This window comes from Ictalurus punctatus, chromosome 11 (assembly GCF_001660625.3).
Source record: "Ictalurus punctatus breed USDA103 chromosome 11, Coco_2.0, whole genome shotgun sequence".
In the NCBI taxonomy this organism is placed as follows: Eukaryota; Metazoa; Chordata; class Actinopteri; order Siluriformes; family Ictaluridae; genus Ictalurus; species Ictalurus punctatus.
The window spans coordinates 25,299,198-25,317,536 of record NC_030426.2 but is presented as its reverse complement, the minus strand read 5'-3'; the positions used below and the strand labels follow the sequence as shown (position 1 = coordinate 25,317,536).

At 42.6% G+C, this 18,339-nt stretch overlaps 1 protein-coding gene across 2 annotated transcripts; it reads right to left on the bottom strand.

Moving 5' to 3' along the window:
• Nucleotides 1–4,356: 4,356 nt before the first annotated feature.
• Nucleotides 4,357–17,791, bottom strand: LOC128634041 (fatty-acid amide hydrolase 1-like). 2 transcript variants are annotated; one of them, XM_053683853.1, is made up of 15 exons: nt 17,562–17,791; nt 14,424–14,537; nt 13,930–14,070; nt 12,633–12,766; nt 12,212–12,418; nt 11,749–11,789; nt 11,521–11,645; nt 11,310–11,435; nt 10,717–10,814; nt 9,841–9,940; nt 9,441–9,484; nt 8,796–8,835; nt 6,405–6,513; nt 5,797–5,942; nt 4,357–4,713 (listed from the first exon to the last, which is right to left on the bottom strand). In XM_053683853.1, exons 1-15 carry the CDS (start codon nt 17,736–17,738, stop codon nt 4,576–4,578), a joined length of 1,740 nt encoding a protein of 579 aa, XP_053539828.1. In that variant the 5' UTR covers nt 17,739–17,791; the 3' UTR covers nt 4,357–4,575. The 2 variants fall into 2 exon arrangements, with proteins under 2 accessions (XP_053539828.1, XP_053539829.1); XM_053683854.1 differs by lacking the exon at nt 17,562–17,791 and adding an exon at nt 14,873–14,975.
• Between the last annotated feature and the right edge of the window lie 548 nt (nt 17,792–18,339).

Below are 18,339 nucleotides of genomic sequence, written 5' to 3'. Positions count from 1 at the left end.
GTTTTTTGAAGATGGTGAGAGATTCTGCGGTCCGGATTGAGATTGGAAGTGCATTCCACCATTGAGGAACAGTTAGAGTGAAGGTTCTGGAAAGGGACCTTGCACCACGCTGAGTTGGAACTGCTAAACGTTGGTCGCTAATCGATCTCAGATTGCGAGAGGGAACGTAGGCCTTCAGGAGAGAGTTGAGGTAGGAGGGTGCTGTTCCTGAAAAGGTCTTGTAGGTGAGCATCAAGGCCTTGAACTTGATGCGGGCAGCTACAGGAAACCAGTGGAGGGAGATGAAGAGGGGTGTGACATGGGTTCTCTTGGACTGGTTGAAGACGAGGCGTGCTGCAGCATTCTGAATCATCTCAAGGGGTTTGATGGAGCTGGCTGGGAGGCCTGAAAGCAGTGAGTTGCAGTAGTCCAGTTTAGAGATAACAAGAGCCTGAACTAGTATCTGTGTAGCCTGTTTGGTGATGTAGGGTCGGATTTTCTTGATGTTGTAAAGGATGAACCTACAGGACCTTGCAGTTGCTGAGATATGGTCTGTAAAGGTCAAGCAGTCATCAAGAATCACCCCAAGGTTCCTGGCCGTACTGGTTGGCATGAGTGTGAGTGAGCCGAGCTGTACAGTGAGGTTGTGGTTGATTGAGGGACAGGCCGGGATCACGAGAAGCTCAGATTTTGCTAGGTTAAGCTTAAGATGGTTTTCCTTCATCCAGACCGAGATGTCCGAAAGGCAAGCAGAGATGCGTGCAGAGACGGATGGATCGTCAGGCTGGAAGGACAAATGGAGCTGGGTGTCATCAGCATAGCAATGATATGAGAAGCCATGAGACTCAATCACCTGCCCTAGAGATGTAGTGTAGATAGAAAAGAGGAGTGGACCCAGAACTGACCCCTGTGGAACGCCAGTTGTGAGTTGCTGAGTTTCAGAAATACCTCACCTCAATGATACCTTGAAGGATCTGTCAGAGAGATGGGATTCCACCCAGCGCAGAACCATTCCAGTGATGCCCAGGCTGGAGAGAGTTGACAGAAGGATCTGATGGTTCACAGTGTCGAAAGCAGCAGAGAGGTCAAGTAGGATGAGGACAGATGATCTAGAGGTTGCTCTTGCTAGTCGTAAGGCTTCAGTGACGGAAAGCAGAGCAGTCTCCGTGGAGTGGTTGCTCTTGAAGCCAGACTCCTTGGTGTCCAGGAGGTTGTTCTGTGTGGGAAAATTTGAGAGTTGATTAAAAATGGCTCTTTCAAGAGTTTTCAAAAGAAAAGGGAGTAGGGAAACAGGTCTGTAGTTGTCAACTATAGCAGGGTTGAGTGATGGTTTTTTAAGCAGTGGGGTAACCCGGGCTTGCTTAAACGAGGTAGGGTATGTGCCAGTAGAGAGCGATGTGTTAAAGATGCGTGTGAGTGCAGGTAATAGTGTGGGAGAGATGGACTGAAGAAGGTGAGAAGGGATAGGGTCAAGAGGACAGGTTGTGGGATGGCTAGAGAGGAGGAGTTTAGAGACATCAGTCTCTGAGAGGGGAAAGAAGGAAGTCAGTTGGGAGTTACATGGAGGAGTCAGTCTATGCATGTCTGGGGCTGAGAACAGGTTCCTGATTGATGTAACCTTGTTGGTAAAGAAAGTGGCAAAGTCATCTGCAGTGAGAGAAGTAGGGGAAGGGGGAGGAGGGGGACAGAGTAGAGAGGAAAAGGTTTTGAAAAGAATGCGGGTGTTGGGAGAACTAAGAATCTTCTCTTGGTAGAATGTGGCTTTAGCAATGGAGATGCTATTGGAAAAAGAAGAGAGAAGTGTCTGGTAATTGGTTAGGTCAATTGGGTTGTTTGATTTGCACCATTTCCTTTCAGATGCTCTTAGTTTGGCCTGGTTGTTACGCAGAGCTTCTGAGAGCCAAGGACTAGAGGGTGATGTACAAGCAGGTCTGGAGGTTAGGGGACATATGCTGTCAAGAGAAGATGTTAGAGTGGAACATAGCATGTCGGTTGCGGTGTTTAAGTCAAGTGAAGAAAGGTGGCTTTCGGAGGGAAGTAAGGTTGTGACAACGGAGGAGAAATGTGAGGGGGAAAGGGAGCGAAGATTGCGACGAAAAGAGATAGAGGGAGGAGACATTTATGGTGGTGAGGGGAGAGAAATAGAGAACTGGATAAAGAAATGGTCAGAGGTGTGGAGAGGAGTAATGAGAAGATTATGTGTGGTGCAATTACGTGTGAGGATGAGGTCAAGCTGTTTACCGGCTTTGTGGGTTGCTGGTGTGGTGAACTGATTGAGGTCGAATGTGGGAAGGAGAGCAAGAAAGTCAGCTGCATGTGGCTTGTCTACATGAATGTTGAAATCACCAAGGACCAGAAGAGGAGTTCCATCATCTGGGATGGTGGACAGTAGCGTGTCAAATTCATCTATGAACTTCCCCAGTTGACCTGGAGGACGGTAAACAACAAGAAATTGCATTTTGGCAGGGTCAGTGACTGTAACAGCATGAAATTCAAAGGACGTGTATGAGCAAGAGGGAGAAAGACAGGTAAATTTCCATGTTTTGGAGAGAAGCAAACCTGTACCACCCCCTCGTCTGTTGGGGCGTGAGGTATGGGAGAAGTTGAATTTGGAGGCCAGGGCAGCGGGTGTGGCAGTGTTCTCAGCATGGATCCAGGTCTCAGTCAGAGCCAGCACGCTGAGATTGGAGTGGATTGCAAATGCAGAAATGAAATCTGCCTTGTTGACAGCAGATTGGCAGTTCCAATGTCTGACTGAGAATGAGATGGAACCTGCAGAGGCCGCATTCAGAGAGCGTAGGTTGTCCAAGTTGCGTACGTTTCTGGGAGAATGCCACGGTCTGCGCCTGTGGCAAATAACAGGGATGAACGGATGACACATGTTAGTGTGTGGAAACAGGTAAAAGTAAGAGGAATAAAGGGAGAAAAAGTATACTTAGCAGCATGTGTGGTGTCTTGTCGGTGTCCTTGCTCGGTGGACTCGCACAGGTAGATTCGCAGGTCTTTACACGAGCTCGGTCTTCACACGACAAGGGCTGACGCTTCCGCCTCAGCGTTTCTTAATTAATAAATACTGATGTGTTTCTGAGCATGCCTCTTTAATTAGCAAAACAAAAAGAGTAGTCGTGTGAATGAGCGACTCCCGACCGAAACCGAAACTGAATACCGGAATTTGCTTTAATCTAGCAACAAGTGTATAGCTCGTAGCAACAAGGGAGCACAGTTACAGCTTCTATCTGACAATCGGTGCTAAAACTAGTTTCAACTAAAAAATCCAGAAAGAAACACTTACCAGTTACTGTTCGCCTGGGTCAATAATCGCTTCATATAGTCACCAAGAAAACAATTGGTAACACACTACGCCGTGAAGGACTGAAATCCTGCAGCGCCCGCAAGGTCCGCTGCTCAAGAAAGCACATATACATGCCCGTCTGAAGTTTGCCAGTGAACATCTGAATGATTCAGAGGACAACTGGGTGAAAGTGTTGTGGTCAGATGAGACCAAAATGGAGCTCTGTGGCATCAACTCAACTCGCCGTGTTTGGAGGAGGAGGAATGCTGCCTATGACCCCAAGAACACCATCCCCACCGTCAAACATGGAGGTGGAAACATTATGCTTTGGGGGTGTTTTTCTGCTAAGGGGACAGGACAACTTCACCGCATCAAAGGGACGATGGACGGGGTCATGTACCGTCAAATCTTGGGTGAGAACCTCCTTCCCTCAGCCAGGGCATTGAAAATGGGTCGTGGATGGGTATTCTGTCTCTCACTGTTCAAATAAATCTACCATTAAAATTATAGAATGATCATTTCTTTGTCAGTGAGCAAACGTACAAAATCAGTAGGGGATCAAATACTTTTTTCCCTCACTGTATTTATACCCCTGTGAAACAGGACATCATGCTTGAACGGTTTCCTGTTCCTAGTCACCCAGGTGTACTAAAAAATGTAAAATATCAATAGGAACATACTCTCATATGAATTCATAGGGGTGCCAATAATTGTTGCGCACCTACAGTGCCCTCCACTAATATTGGCACCCTTGGTAAATATGAGCAAAGGAGGCTGTGAAAAATTGTCTTCATTGTTGATCCGTTTCATCTATTGTTAAATTTTTTTTTATGGTGTTGTGTTTGCAATTGTTTTTTAAATATAGGTGTGCAACAACTATTGGCACCCCTATGAATGAGTTCTTCAACACCAACCCTAACTACGTCTTCCTGGAGCCCACTTTGTGCACAGGGGCATTGTCACGCTGGAACGGGTTTAAAAGTGTGTCGTTTTAATCTCTAGTAAAATGTCTACATTATAAACAAGGATATATAATGAGAGATTATTGTGCGAGACTGAAAATAAACAGACCCAGTTCCCTTACAACCTTTTGAATTGAAATTATTTATTAAACCTCACTTGAACATCAAAGGATTGGTTTCAAATCATATAACTGGGATACATATATAAATGTAAACTTTTCGTTGGTAAATATAAACATTATATCCGTACCATATATTTCCATTATTTGTTAGCCGTTTATAATAGAAGAGGTTTCTGTTCAAGGATAATGCAATATATATATATATGGAATGGGTGTGCATTTAGTGCTGTGTGTTGGAGCATTTGTTCTCGGCACAGAGCTTTTCCACTTCTCTCATTAGGCGTAAACACATCTCCTCCTGCCAGGGCAGAGCCACACACTGCACTGCTATCGGCAGACCCACACCGCCTCGTACAGCCTGGAACACACAAACACACACACACACGTAGTTATACATTTACAGCAAGCAGTAGACCCCCTTAACCGATCTTATCCACACTGCATTGGCTCCTAATCAAATTTCACATGGATTATAAATATACTACTATTGACCTATAAATGCCTCTAAACGTTTCATGTGTTTTGTTATGCTGCTAATTTCTCAGGTTTTAGTGCGTGTATATATATATATATATATATATATATATATATATATATATATATATATGAATGACTGGGTATTTGTGTTTATTTATTTATGACTGGGTCAGCTGTTATTACTTGTGAGTGGTTTTAACCGGACATTTGGTACTTGATTTTGTTCCAGGTCATGTACATGTGTTGGAATAACAATAAAAATCCTCGAATCCTTGAATAAAGCACTGAATGTTCTCGTGCCACTGTACCTGAGAGAACTGTTGGTCTTTTATGCTCGGCCACGCGTACCTCGATCAAAAGGTGCGGGCTATTTGTTAGCACCTTGAATAGTGAAAGCGATAGCAGTGTTAAAATTGGAGACCGGCGACTTCCAGTGTTTAAGTCTATCCTGAAAACATATTGCTTTAGTCACGCCTTTGTGAATCGTTTTCTCATAGGTAAAGGAGCAGATCTATAGGGATCACAGGCATAGAGTGTTTTGGTGAACTGAGGACCCCTCCCACCCCACCCCACTCTCACACGTCCAGTCATGTTTGTTGGAGGTGGAGTGGCTACACACGTAACAATTAGCATGGTGGGGTTTTTTTTTTTCTTGACACAGACTTGTACTCGTTTTTAAATGCTGTTTGAAACCATAGAAATGCTGCCACCTTGTGGGCAAGATTCAGCATTTAACTGCCTGTAAATTGAAAGGTGGACTTCAGCATTAAAACTACAGCATGCAAAATGTAACAAAAAAATAAAAGATCATTAAAAGAAAATAAAAATAAAATACAGCACCGTTATATGGGATCTTATGAGAATATGGCTGGACAATTCTCAGTGAATTGAGTTACAGGCCAACGAGTTCCAAGGCCCAAGTTGTAACCTCTACCAGGTAAAATAAACCGTGTGTCATGTTCACCTCGACAAAGGTCTTGTCCCAGCCGTCTCCAAAGTATCCTCTGTAGTGTTTCAGCTGATCTTCGTCCTCGGCCGTGACCTCAGTGACAGGAACGACTCCAGCAGGGAAGTTGAGCACGTTGTACAACGCAGTGTAACTCAGAGCAGCTGCACCACCAGCACACACACACATACAAAATCAGGAATAGTGTCGCAGCGGATCAAATCCATTCGATCATTAAATATCTGGCCTGATGATTATACAACAAAAAACTATTTACTGTTCTCTAAAAGGGCAAATTACAGTTCAGTGTTTAGGTTTGCACATAGTGGCCTAATATTCTAATCAGTACAACTTGCTGATGGTCTAACGCCGCCTGACACTCCTAGTCTGATTAGCCCCGCCCAATCTCGCCTGAAATTCTGTCGAGGTGAACGTAGACAGTGGAAGGATATTACACTGAGACCCAACGTTAACTGAATTTGCATTTTCAGCATTTATGTAAGGTATTAAAACATGACCGGGTGTGCTGTTATAGGAAAATAATCAACAACAATATCATCTGTACGATGAAGCAGAGTTACAGGTTCTACCCTGAGCGCCAAACAAGGAAGAAATCTATACGTTACAGCTTTGTTTTCCGGTGTAGTTGAAGTTGTAGGCTGGGCCCAGCATGGGGCAGAGCAGAACGTCCAGCTCCAGCTTCCTCCACTCAGCTATCGTCTCATGGATATATACCTACAAACATGAACATGCCTATAATGTTTCCTGCATCATTAATAAAAACCCTCTGGGTCATGCAGTTATAGGAAAATAATCAATCAATCAATCAATTGATTGGGAAACTTGCGCTTCTTGCTTTCTGCCATTCTGACTTTTCTGAGCAATTTGTGTAAAGACGAGGTATTTGATGTTTTATCTAATCAACTGCATAGTTTTTTTTTGTTTTTTTAAAGGTAATCGTTTATTTTGAAATTGATGCATGCAACACGTTCCAAAAACATTGGGACAGGGGTGATTTAGGACTAATAGCGATGTGACGAGTTGAAACAGGTGAGGTAATCGTCTAACCATAGTATATAAGGAGCCTCGAAAAAGCGCCTAGTCCTTCAGAGCACGGACGGGTCGAGGCTCGGCGATCGGCCAATTGATGCGCCAGCGAATAATCCAACACTTTGAGAACATTCCCCAAAGACATATTGGTAGGATTTGGGGTATTTCACCTTCTACAGCACACAATATAATCGGGAATACTTTGGTAAACCTTTGTCAGTCGACACCATTCGCCGCTGTATCTACAGATGCAAGTTAAGGCTTTACTCTGCAAAGCAGAAGCCGCACATCAGCACTGCCCAGAAGCTCCACCCACTTCTCTGGGCTCGGTCTCATCTGAGATGGACAGTAGCACAGTGGAATCATATTTTGTGGTCCGCCGAGTCGACATTTCAAATAGTTTTTGGACAAAACAGCCGTCGTGTTCTCCGGGCCAAAGAGGAAATCCGAGCTGTTATCAGCATCAGGCCCATAATCCAGCGTCTGTCATGGTATGTGGGTGTGTCAGTGTCCGTGGCAGGGGTAACTTGCACATCTGTGAGGGCAGCATTCATGCAGAAAGATATGTACACATTTTGGAACAACATACGCTGCCATCCAGAGCAGGACAACAACAAACAACATTCTGCCCGGATTACAAGCGTATGGTTGTGTAAACAGAGAGTGCGGGTGCGAGCGTGGTCCGCTGCAGTCCTGACCTGTCTTCCATTGAGCACATGTGGTGCATTATAAAGCGCAAAATAAGGCAACAAAGGCCCTGTACAGCTGCGCAGCTGAAGAAATGCATAACGGATGAATGGGGGAAAATTCCGCTCGCTAAACTTAACCAACTGGTGTCTTCACTCAGCGTCCAAACGCTTAATAAGTGTTATGAAAAGAAAAAGTTTTGTTACACAGCAGTAAACAGTCGACTGTCCCAACTTTTTTGGAGTGTGTTCCAGTCATCAGATTTGAAATGAGTGTATATTTTCAAAAATAAATTTAATTCACAAAGTAAAACATCAAATAACGTGTTAATAATGTAAGGCTGGTGCCAAGATATCTGAACCTGGACAGAACTGCTCTCTGAGGACAAAGGACTCTTATGAGAATTAACACTAAAACTCCCTCCCACAGAATTAGCATCTTCATCTGAGACAACCCAGCACACTGAGCGCAGACTGGAAGATCAAACCTCACCACATTGCTCCCCCCCCCCCCCCCCCACTCTTTTTCCATTCTCTCTCTCTGTGCTGAGATCACCTAAAACTCACCCAAAGGTCTATATGCATTACATAATCTATTTAATGGAACTAAGAAGTTGACTATACATGTTTACTATCATTCAAAAGGTCTTGCGAAAGGTCAAATACGGTCTCGCTCCCTCAGCAACAGCTCAAATCACCATCAAGATCTAGAGAATCTGGAGATCCAGGTCGCTCACACTAATTACCTCCAGTATTGAAATAAGACACACCCTTCCACAGACATCAACGCAATCCCACATTCCAGTTCTAATCCCAAACACCACCATTTGGTGGAGCTACAGAGTATCTGTGTATTTAGCTGAGAGCTCTCTAAGATTCAGAGGATCTTCTGTAGTATTATTATGTTTGAATGTGATTGGTAATGTTGAGTAACGCTGAATGGAATTCTTTCTTCTTAGTATTGGATTTGGACATGTCCATAGCTGGTTAATAAATTGTTACATTTGAATATTTATTCTGATCTACCCTGAAATTATTGTCTCAAGTAGATTACGTTAAGTCCGTGTTACCACAAATCTGCGACCAGGTTAGTACAGACTAAAATCCAGGTTTAGGTATAGCACTGGGGCAAGCTGAGTGAGTTTTTAGAGTCCAGGCTAACGACTTGGCTTTAGTTAAGTGGAAGTTCCGTAGTGTTGATCGACCGATCTAAATAGGGTGAGCTTTATATATGAGTATATATAAGTATATGTTTCACAACGATTAAATTCACACCCGTACCTGGACCTCATTGTGCTGCTTCCACAGTTCTTCTACACCACTGCAAAGTAAAAGAAGATGAACCGCTTATGCAAATCATCCATTTTCCCAAAAGGTCTTTAAAGCAGAAAACAGAAGTAACTACCAGACTAAGCACACATCGTTCCAATCAGATCACTTACAGTCCAATTACTCCAAAGGGATAAACAACAAACAAAAGAAAACGCTGTAGATAAGAGCGTTCGTCATGTTTACTATTCAGGCATAATTGAAGGATTTAAGAAACACAGCTTTTCAGCGTTTGCCCCACACACACACACACACACACACACGTGTCTATACGACTCAGCGGTCCTAAGCATGACACCGCACTTTCATTTCTGATCTCGAGACCCATCCTATATTGCTATATTTTTCAGTTAAAAAACTAATAAGCTTTAAAATGATGAACTGAAGAACTTAAAGAGAAAAAAAAATAAAAATACACCTTGCGAATACAATAAAGTATCGATTGAATAAAATTCACCGTACAAAATCTCTTTAAATGTACACTTTAAATGAAATGAGATAGAATTAGTTCTTCATCCAGTCCATTATTTCTTTGCTGGTGTCGCTCCAGTACCGATACCGGGTGTCATTTTATAAGAGATGTACTTTCAGTCTTACCCGACACCACAGACAGCGTGTATAGACGCAGCCATGCGTGGAGACTAAGACGAAAGAGACACAAAAATATATATATTAATAATCAAGCTTTCAAGACAACCGCAAATTAGTTAATGCTAAAATTTAAAAATGCTGCAGCTCATGTCCTTACTAGGAAACTCTCATGTTCTCCAGTTTACAATAAAAACGTAGCGACACTAACTTTTGAAAATGAAAAACTTTTTTTTTTTTTCCTCTAGAGATTAGCTAGACAAATTAGCTGCTAATAAAGCAACAATAACACATTCAAATGAGAATATAGTCATATAAAATCAACATAAAAATCAATCTCTCAACACCTTCGCTATATATTACTGCCTATCTGTGCTGTACATGAAATAAACAAGTCGAATAATCTCACGATGGGTCTGAGGAGCAGCGACACCAGCCTCTTCCCAAACAGAGGATACGCACAGTACAAGACCTGATGCTTCAGAGATGGATCGACCGGGCCTTTCTTACTGAAAAAGGACACACACACACACAGGGTCAGGAGGGTTTATTTAGAAATGTTGAAAAATAACATTCAAAAATATATATGTCATCAGTAACGTAATCCAAGTATCGCAATATGAAAGTAATGTAATCTGATTATTTTGGATTACTTCAAGGCCACATGTGTAAATAAAGTCAAGAGTAACATTGCATCCCAAAAGCTAGGGCGAACATGTTCTGTTATGTTCTGAACATATCAGATGCCACGAGTGTACCTTCTGAAATCATTCACTCATTTGAATGACCGTGTAATACGAAGCAATGCGATAATATGAAGTTAAACACGACCTTATATGGCCATGGGCGTTGTTGCGACTCAGGACAGCTGTCGTTTGCTGTTACTCTGAAGCGACTGTTTGACGCCGTACACGACAACGCTAACGGTTGAGAGGCAGGAATTTGGCCAATAGTTGCTGCAAGGATTTTATAAATTGACCAATCGGTGTGCAGGAAGGCGGGAATTACAGAGAGGGGGTAAAGCAATGCAAATATGCGCACACATGACGCCGTGTATTAGACCATAAACACATCATAACGAAACTAAAGCCGAGTCCCGGGAAAAGGAGGACGTGTGGTCACCCTAACAGGTTGCTCACGTGAGCCACAATTACCAGGTTTTTTTTTATTTTGGTATCCTGATTACTGTACTCCGTTCCTCCCCGAGCCTGAGCGCACATTACAGGATCGTGTAACAGTGGCTAGAACACGAATAACAGAATGGCAGAGAGAAGATCTGACTCACAAGTGCTGCAGGAGTGTGGCGCCGCCATCTGCCACGTTTCCCCTCAGAACAAACTCGTGGAAGGCGGTGAATGTCCTGAGAGGGTTAAACGGAATCAGCTACAGCGGAGAGAGCGAGAGGAGGATACACAGGAGTTTACACACACGTACTGTACACACAAATACACACACACACAGACTACATAAATACAGATACTTACATATTTACAATGTACATCTTGGTCTAAAAAGACATTCAAATGATAGTTTTCAGTAGTTTCCTAGTTTCCTGTTTCCATAGTTTCCTCTCTCACTAGTTTCCTGTTTCCATAGTTTCTAGTTTCCTGTTTCCATAGTTTCCTGTCTAACTAGTTTCTAGTTTCATGTCTTCATCATTCCCATCTCTGTAGTTTTCCGTCACTAGTCTCCCAGTCTCCCTAGTCTTAGTGTCTAGTCTTGTTTCCGGTTTTCTTCACGTTTGCCTTGCATGATAGTATCATCTGTAATCAGTCCTGCTATGGATTCTAAAATCACTTGTTTATAAATACCCCAAGTGTCTACATCCCCCCAGCTTCGGGCTCCAATATGATACACGTGAGGCTCGAGCACTGATACCGTGTGTCCTGCTTTTTCCAGGAGCTCTTTGGTCTCTAGTAGAGCTCTGCTCATGCTTGGAGACGGCTGAAAGTACCCGTCGCTCTCGTAGTAACCGATCCTCAGGGGCTCCGAGCTCTCGTACACCTGGTAAAAGAAAAAAATAATGTGATGAAGTATCAAGAAACATGACATTCAATACTGCTGCACTGGAGCGGACTGCGTTCGGTACCTGCTGGTTGAACGGTATGGGAGGAACCGTAGGGTCCAGAGTGAACATGTCTGGGCAGAGTAAAGCTCTCATACACAGAGCCAGACTCTCAACATCACGGGCCATGGGACCAACGGCCGTCAGGGCTGGAAACAAACATTTATTCCAAAGACATTATCATTAATTGGTCACGTTTGCTAGCTACTACTATCCAAATCAATAGGAACTGAGTATCTGGAGCTGTCTTACCTGTCTTCCCACCTTTTACACTCGAAGACAGTCCATGCAAGCTGCATGAAGAGAAAGTCATCGTTATAGTGTTATGAATTACAGTCCTATGAATCATGTTCTCATGAGGCATTTTCAACTGGCCAGTGTAGATGCTAACAGGCTACTGAACTGGCAAAGCAAATATCCATAGTGGCTAGTGAGCTTTAACATTAATAGCTGTGAGTTCTGAGCCCCGAGTTACATTAACATTCATTCATTACATTCAGACGCTTTTATCCAAATGAGGAAATGTGAGCAAAAGTTCAAATGAGTTCAAATGTTCTCACAGCTAGGCCCTTTATATATTTGTTCAATCAAAAAAGGACGATGGTTACCTTCTGAATTAAACGAGGAGAACGTGTCCACCGTAATAATATTATCATATATTGTGATATTCTGTATATTCTGTATAATTGATCTCACGCATGAAATATAAAAACACCTTATCCGGTTGTTTGTGGGTTTTAAGGCGCAGATGCCACAGAAGGCTGCCGGGATGCGGACGCTTCCTCCAAGGTCGCTTCCCAGACCCAGAATAGATCCTCCTCCAGCGATCAGAGCGCCCTCGCCTCCTGAAGAGCCGCCGCACGTCTTCTCGACGTTGCAGGGGTTCACCGTCCTCCCGTATATGGGGTTACTACATTCATAGCTACCATTTTTTTAAACAGCACACAAACACACACACACACAATACTAGTTCAATAAAGCATCAGAATCGGTTCTGTATAGCACAGTGATGGTGGTGAACTCATAATGAATTCATAATGCATAATTATGCATAATTATGCAAAAATAATGCAAAATGTGTTTCGAGTGTTTTGTGTTTTTGAGTGTGTGAGTGTGTTTTGTCGAGCGTTTCTTACTTGAGGAGACCCTGTGGGATGTTGGTTTTGATGAAGGGGATCGCACCCTGCTTCTTCAGTACCGAGACCACCACACTGTCCTTAACGGCAGGATCATCCAACTTAGTCAACACGCCACAGGTAGAGTCGTAGCCCTACACACACACACACACACACACACACACACACACACACACACACACACACACACACACACACACACACACACAGAACCATTCACACATATACATCGATCAGCCATAACATTAAAACCACTGACAGGTGACGTGAATAAAATTTTGATTGTCGAGGGGTGGGATATATTTATTAGGCAGCAAGTGAACAGTCTGTTCTCGAAGCAGACATACACTCACCATCCACTTCATTAGTATCATATCACAGCAAACCACTGATTACATTTCCCATCCTGCACTGCGGCCTACAAACATGGCCACCATGGACGGCAATTCCCAGAAACACGCATTCATTCTAATCACGCACACCTGCGTCCACACAATCACACCACAGTTTAAAAGGACTTTCGAGGCGTTCACTCTTTGCGAAGTATTGAGTGTTATCACCGTACCAAGCGTTTGTACCCTGGTGCTCGTTTTGATTCTTGTTCTTTGACCTTGTTTCTTGTTTCTCGTTCTCGATTCTTGCCTCGCCTCGTTTATTTCACTAGTAATAAAATACTCTGCGCTCGCATCCGTCTCCAAACCGTCCGTGGCAACCGCACTACCAAATAGCGAGCTAAAAATATCTTTAGCCTACACAAGCTTCCCTTTCTTGAAAGGAATGGTGATAATAGGCTTAACAAAAACACTCTCAGCACCTTTAACGGCATACACATCCCTGAAAAAAATCAACTCTCGTTGATGGTCAAGTAAGAACTCGGTGATATCCTGGTTTGGAGGCTCTATTCAGACAGATCAGGGTTTATAAACCATTTGAGGTCCTCATGAACCACACCTTTTTTTTTTGTCTTTATTGTTTTGTGTATTTCTCTCTGTGCTCCTTAGAGGTTGGTGTTTTCGATTTATTTTGTTGAATGATATCTGGTTCATTCGTAGCTTTGAACTGCATTTGAAGACCCGTGTCTGTGTTTTTTTTTTTTACAGTATCCTCGCTATAATATCGACACGATGAAGAACTTTAAAGCATTAGTTATTGTTTTCCCCACTACAAACAAGAAATATTCCTGATTTAAAGTCCTACTGGTTAACCTTATAGTCACTAGTTCTTCTCCAATACATGGGATTGGATCACAAACCCACAACTATGCTAGTTCCGTAGCGTTCCTTCGGTCGGTCAATACCTCATAATCCAGATTGTCCTTGATGCTGATGGGAATACCGTACAGTAGGCCGTCTTTGTGCGACTCGATGTCCTCCAGTTGTTTCAGACTCTCCGTGAGGACAGCGGTGCTACAGTTCAGTTTCCTGTTCGCCTCCAGAGCCTTTAGAGGACAGGACAAGTTGAGTATAGAGTTCTTACTACACGATTTGTTACCTGACCAAATGTTTAGTGATCAGTTTTCACACAGCTGCCAAACTTCTGCACAATTAAAGCACTAGTTTAATAAGCATTGGGCACGTGTTAAACTGAATGCAGCACTTATGTTAGAAAGGTTCATACGTCTCAAATACGGTTCTCATATCTAAAGACAAAGTCCTTTCTTTACTGAGTTAATGGCAGAGATGGCAGAGAAATTGGATATGTAAGTGTATACAGGTGAGATCTGGGGGCACGTGTGGGTGTGCGAACACTGTGTGAAATTGTGAATGAGTGAGATTTGAGAGTGCACTGAACTTTTTCCATGTAGGCGTGGAGAACAGCGTCGGGCTGCAGAGATCCATCTCTGATCCGTTTACTCAGCTCAGCTAGAGGGAGAGTCACGATGGAGCTCAAATCAACACCAGCATTCTGCAAACACACAAGACTGATCAAACCAGATGTTACGCAATCAGAGAGACAGACAGACAAATAGGCTGAAATAGACAGACATGTAGTTTGATGGTCACACAGACAGGAAGGTAGGGAGAGGGACAGACAGACAGACGTGTAGCTCGACAAACAGACAGACAGACATGTAGCGTGATACATACTGTGCAGTGTGAGAAAGACAGCAGCGAATTCACACGTACACACACATATACACACACAAAATGGGAAAATGGTCTAACAGAACACTATATATAACTGTATAGATAGATCGCATCACGACATTCATAAAAAGGTAAAACTGTCATAAATACTACCTCAACCCCACTGAACACCTTTGGGATGAACTGGAATGCCAACTGCACCCCAGACCTCCTCATCATCCCAACATCACTACCTGACCTCACTAACGCTCTTGTAGCTGAATGAACACAAACCCCCACAGCCACGCCCCAAAAACTAGTGGAAAGCCTTCCCGGAAGAGTTTATTAGGAGATTCCCAAAAAGAAGCTTTTTATAGCAGCAAAGGGGCGAATAAATCTGGAATGCAATATTCAACAAACTCATATTAGTGTGATGGTCGGGTGTCCACAAACTTCTGATTAAAATAATTAAAATAATTAAAATAATACATTCGTGCCACTACTGATGTGTGGCTGTACAGATCATACGGTCGTTTTATTTCTTTGTCTCCAGCTTGGAATTAATTCACCGCAACGCCGGAGTGCGTAATGTTCATAGGTGCCCTAGGCGAAATCCGACATGACGCCCGATCTGCATTTACTGCGGAACTATATACAATAAAATACATAAAGAATAAATGAAAATATAATAAATACGATTTTTTATTAGTAGTTATTATCTTTACTATTTTTGCGTACTTATAAAAAATGGTAACATAATAAAGGCCATTTCCATTTTGCGTGTTCTTGACCTAATAGTCTGCACTTCACCTAATATGCCAGCAGGTGGCACTTCAACTTCATTTAATTCAATACAAGAGCCATCCATCCATCCATCCATCCATCTTCTATACCGCTTATCCTTCAGGGTCACAGGGAACCTGGAGTCTATCCCAGGGAGCATCGGGAACAAGGCGGGGTACACCCTGGACAGGGTGCCAGTCCATCGCAGGGCACAATCACATACACACTCACAAACTACGGACACTTTGGACATGCCAATCAGCCTACCATGCATGTCTTTGGACTGGGGGAGGAAACCGGAGTACCCGGAGGAAATCCCCGCAGCACGGGGAGAACATGCAAACTCCGCACACACAGTCCCCGGTGGGACTCGAACCCCGGAGGCATGAGGCGAACGTGCTAACCACTAAGCTAACGTGCGCCCCTGAATGTAAGTCTTTCCATTCAAATGAAGTTAGAAACATGTAGTATGTAACTTTATGTTACAATGTTGTATGTTACATGTGTCATGTTATATGTTACAATGTTATATGTTACAATGTTGTATGTTACATGTGTCATGTTATATGTTATATGTTATATGTTACAATGTTGTATGTAACTTTAGAGATGGTCCCTTAATTGTTTGCGAATATCGAACATCCAAATTCAAGCCAATGTTATGCTAATTCGCTATATAGGGACTAGTGAATGAGTGAACGAGTGAGCGGTTCGTTTTCGTGTCCATTATAAGATTGGACTCTCTCTCTCTCTCCCCTTTTTTCGCTCTCACAGATCTCTCTGCCTCAATTGGACGTGCTGACGTTGTGCACGGGCATTGGACAGGTGGGGACAATTATGTTCCTATCATGTTGTCCCATTCCCCTGTCTTGCCGTATATGGTGTGACTGAGTTTATTATTTGTATATATTGCTACCTATTGTAAATTTTTCTTTTCTTGGTAGCACGAAAGCTGTAGGGGTTGGGTGCCATTTATTTTGAGTCAGTCTTTTGTTCTCCGTTTTGATTCAGCTAGGGAGTTAAGTTAGTATTTTATTTTGAAGTACCTTTGTCCGTTGTTAGTTTATTTAAATTGATACTTGGCAAGATAGCGCCTGTTTTGTTTATTATTTTGGCCTTGCCCAGCCCTGAAGAGATTTGCTTTATGAGTGATTCTGTTTGTTTTGGGATTATTTCATTCTTGCGATCATTAAATTGTCAGGGAAATCAAAGAGTTGAACGAAACGTGTGTCAACCTCATTATTATGATTGAGTTATGTTAATAGTTTTTATGTTACCTAGACCGGGGTCGTAACACGCTTACTTACAAAGCTGCTCATCATGTGGCTCCTCTTTATTTCTATCAGAACTTCTTCAACTTTACATTCCCCCACCTTCTTGAAGATCATCTTCTGAGCACTTATTTGTCTGCTCATAAGTCAAAACACTGGTATAAAGTTAGCTTGAAGTTGGATGTTTGATATTTACAGATATTCGCAAATTAAGGGACCGTCTCTAAAGTTACATACGACATTGGTATACACGTTTCTAACTTCAATAGCATTTAAAGGGAATGACGTACAGTCACAAAACCAACTGTATAGTATTCATGCAGGTGTCAGCTATAACAGACACCTTTTAGATTTTTTTAGACACCTACATGAACACTTTACAGCTGGTTGTGTGACTGTAAGTCGTTCCCTTCAAATGCTATTAAGCTTTAAATTATGGTATATTTTGTGTATGGGCCCATTCGGTAGTGAAATACATATCAAATTTACATATGATTTAATAGTTTATTTTGTTCAATCTCAAAAATCTAAAAGGTGTGCGTTATAGCTGACACCTTCATGAATTTTTTACAGTTGGTTTTATACATTCCCTTCAAATGCTATTGAAGTTAGAAACATGTATACCAATGTCGTATGTAACTTTAGAGATGGTCCCTTAATTTGTGCTTATCTTGTATTTTATTCATATGTTTTTATGCTGGAAGGTGTCCTTGAGTGCCTTGAAAGGTTCCTGAAAATAAATATTATTATTATTATTACTACATGTGCTGATGAACAGGTGAACCCGGTGTGTGTGTGTGCATGCATACCCGAGTCTTAAAGTAGCTGACAGCTTTCTCTGCCTGTCCCAGCTCTTTCTCTCTCTTCTCTCTGGCTCTCTGCAGTTTCCTCTTCACCGTCTGATGTTCTCTCCATTTCAGCAGGAAAACACTCACACAGGCAACACAGAACAAGGACACTGCTACACCCTTCCACTCAGCATCCATGTCTCAACTCACCTGCCCTCTTACCCTCTATATTAACTACACAGTGTGAACCAATATGATCCACCCTCGAGCTGTTTGTTTTGACTCTGCATGAATCAATGAGTCACATGTAAGGTTGCCAAGTACTGAGAAGTCAGTTCTTTTCAGGTCAAAGCTGAAAACCGACTTGCATAGATGAACTGTTATTGTTTATATACCGAATTATGCAATGTTACAGAAGCCCTACGCAGCAGGGGCTCAAATGTAAAATTTCCGCACTGCTTGCTGACCTGGCTTCTTAGTGTCATAGAAGATACGACCACATCACCCCGATCTTATCCACACTGCATTGGCTCCCAGTGAAATCTCGCACTGATTAAAAAATACTAATACTGACCTATGAAGCACTAAACGGTCTCGCGCCACAGTACCTGAGAGAACTTTTGGTTTTCTTTGAACCACCATGCCTACTTAGATCAAAAAGTGTAGGCAGGGGAATAACTTTCTCTTACAGAGCCCCACAGTTATGGAACAGCCTTCTAATTAGTGTTCGGGACTCAGACACAGTCTCAGTGTTTAAGTCTAGGCTGAAAACGTATTTGTTTACTCAAGCTTACAATGA

Coding starts and splice junctions, on each gene's coding strand:
- LOC128634041 (XM_053683853.1), bottom strand. CDS start 17,738: ATGGATGCTGAGTGGAAGGGTGTAGCAGTGTCCTTGTTCTGTGTTGCC. Junction 12,767..13,929: donor AGGACAATCTGGATTATGAG/GTATTGACCGAC, acceptor GTGTGTGTGTAG/GGCTACGACTCTACCTGTGG. Junction 11,436..11,520: donor CCATACCGTTCAACCAGCAG/GTACCGAACGCA, acceptor TTCTTTTACCAG/GTGTACGAGAGCTCGGAGCC.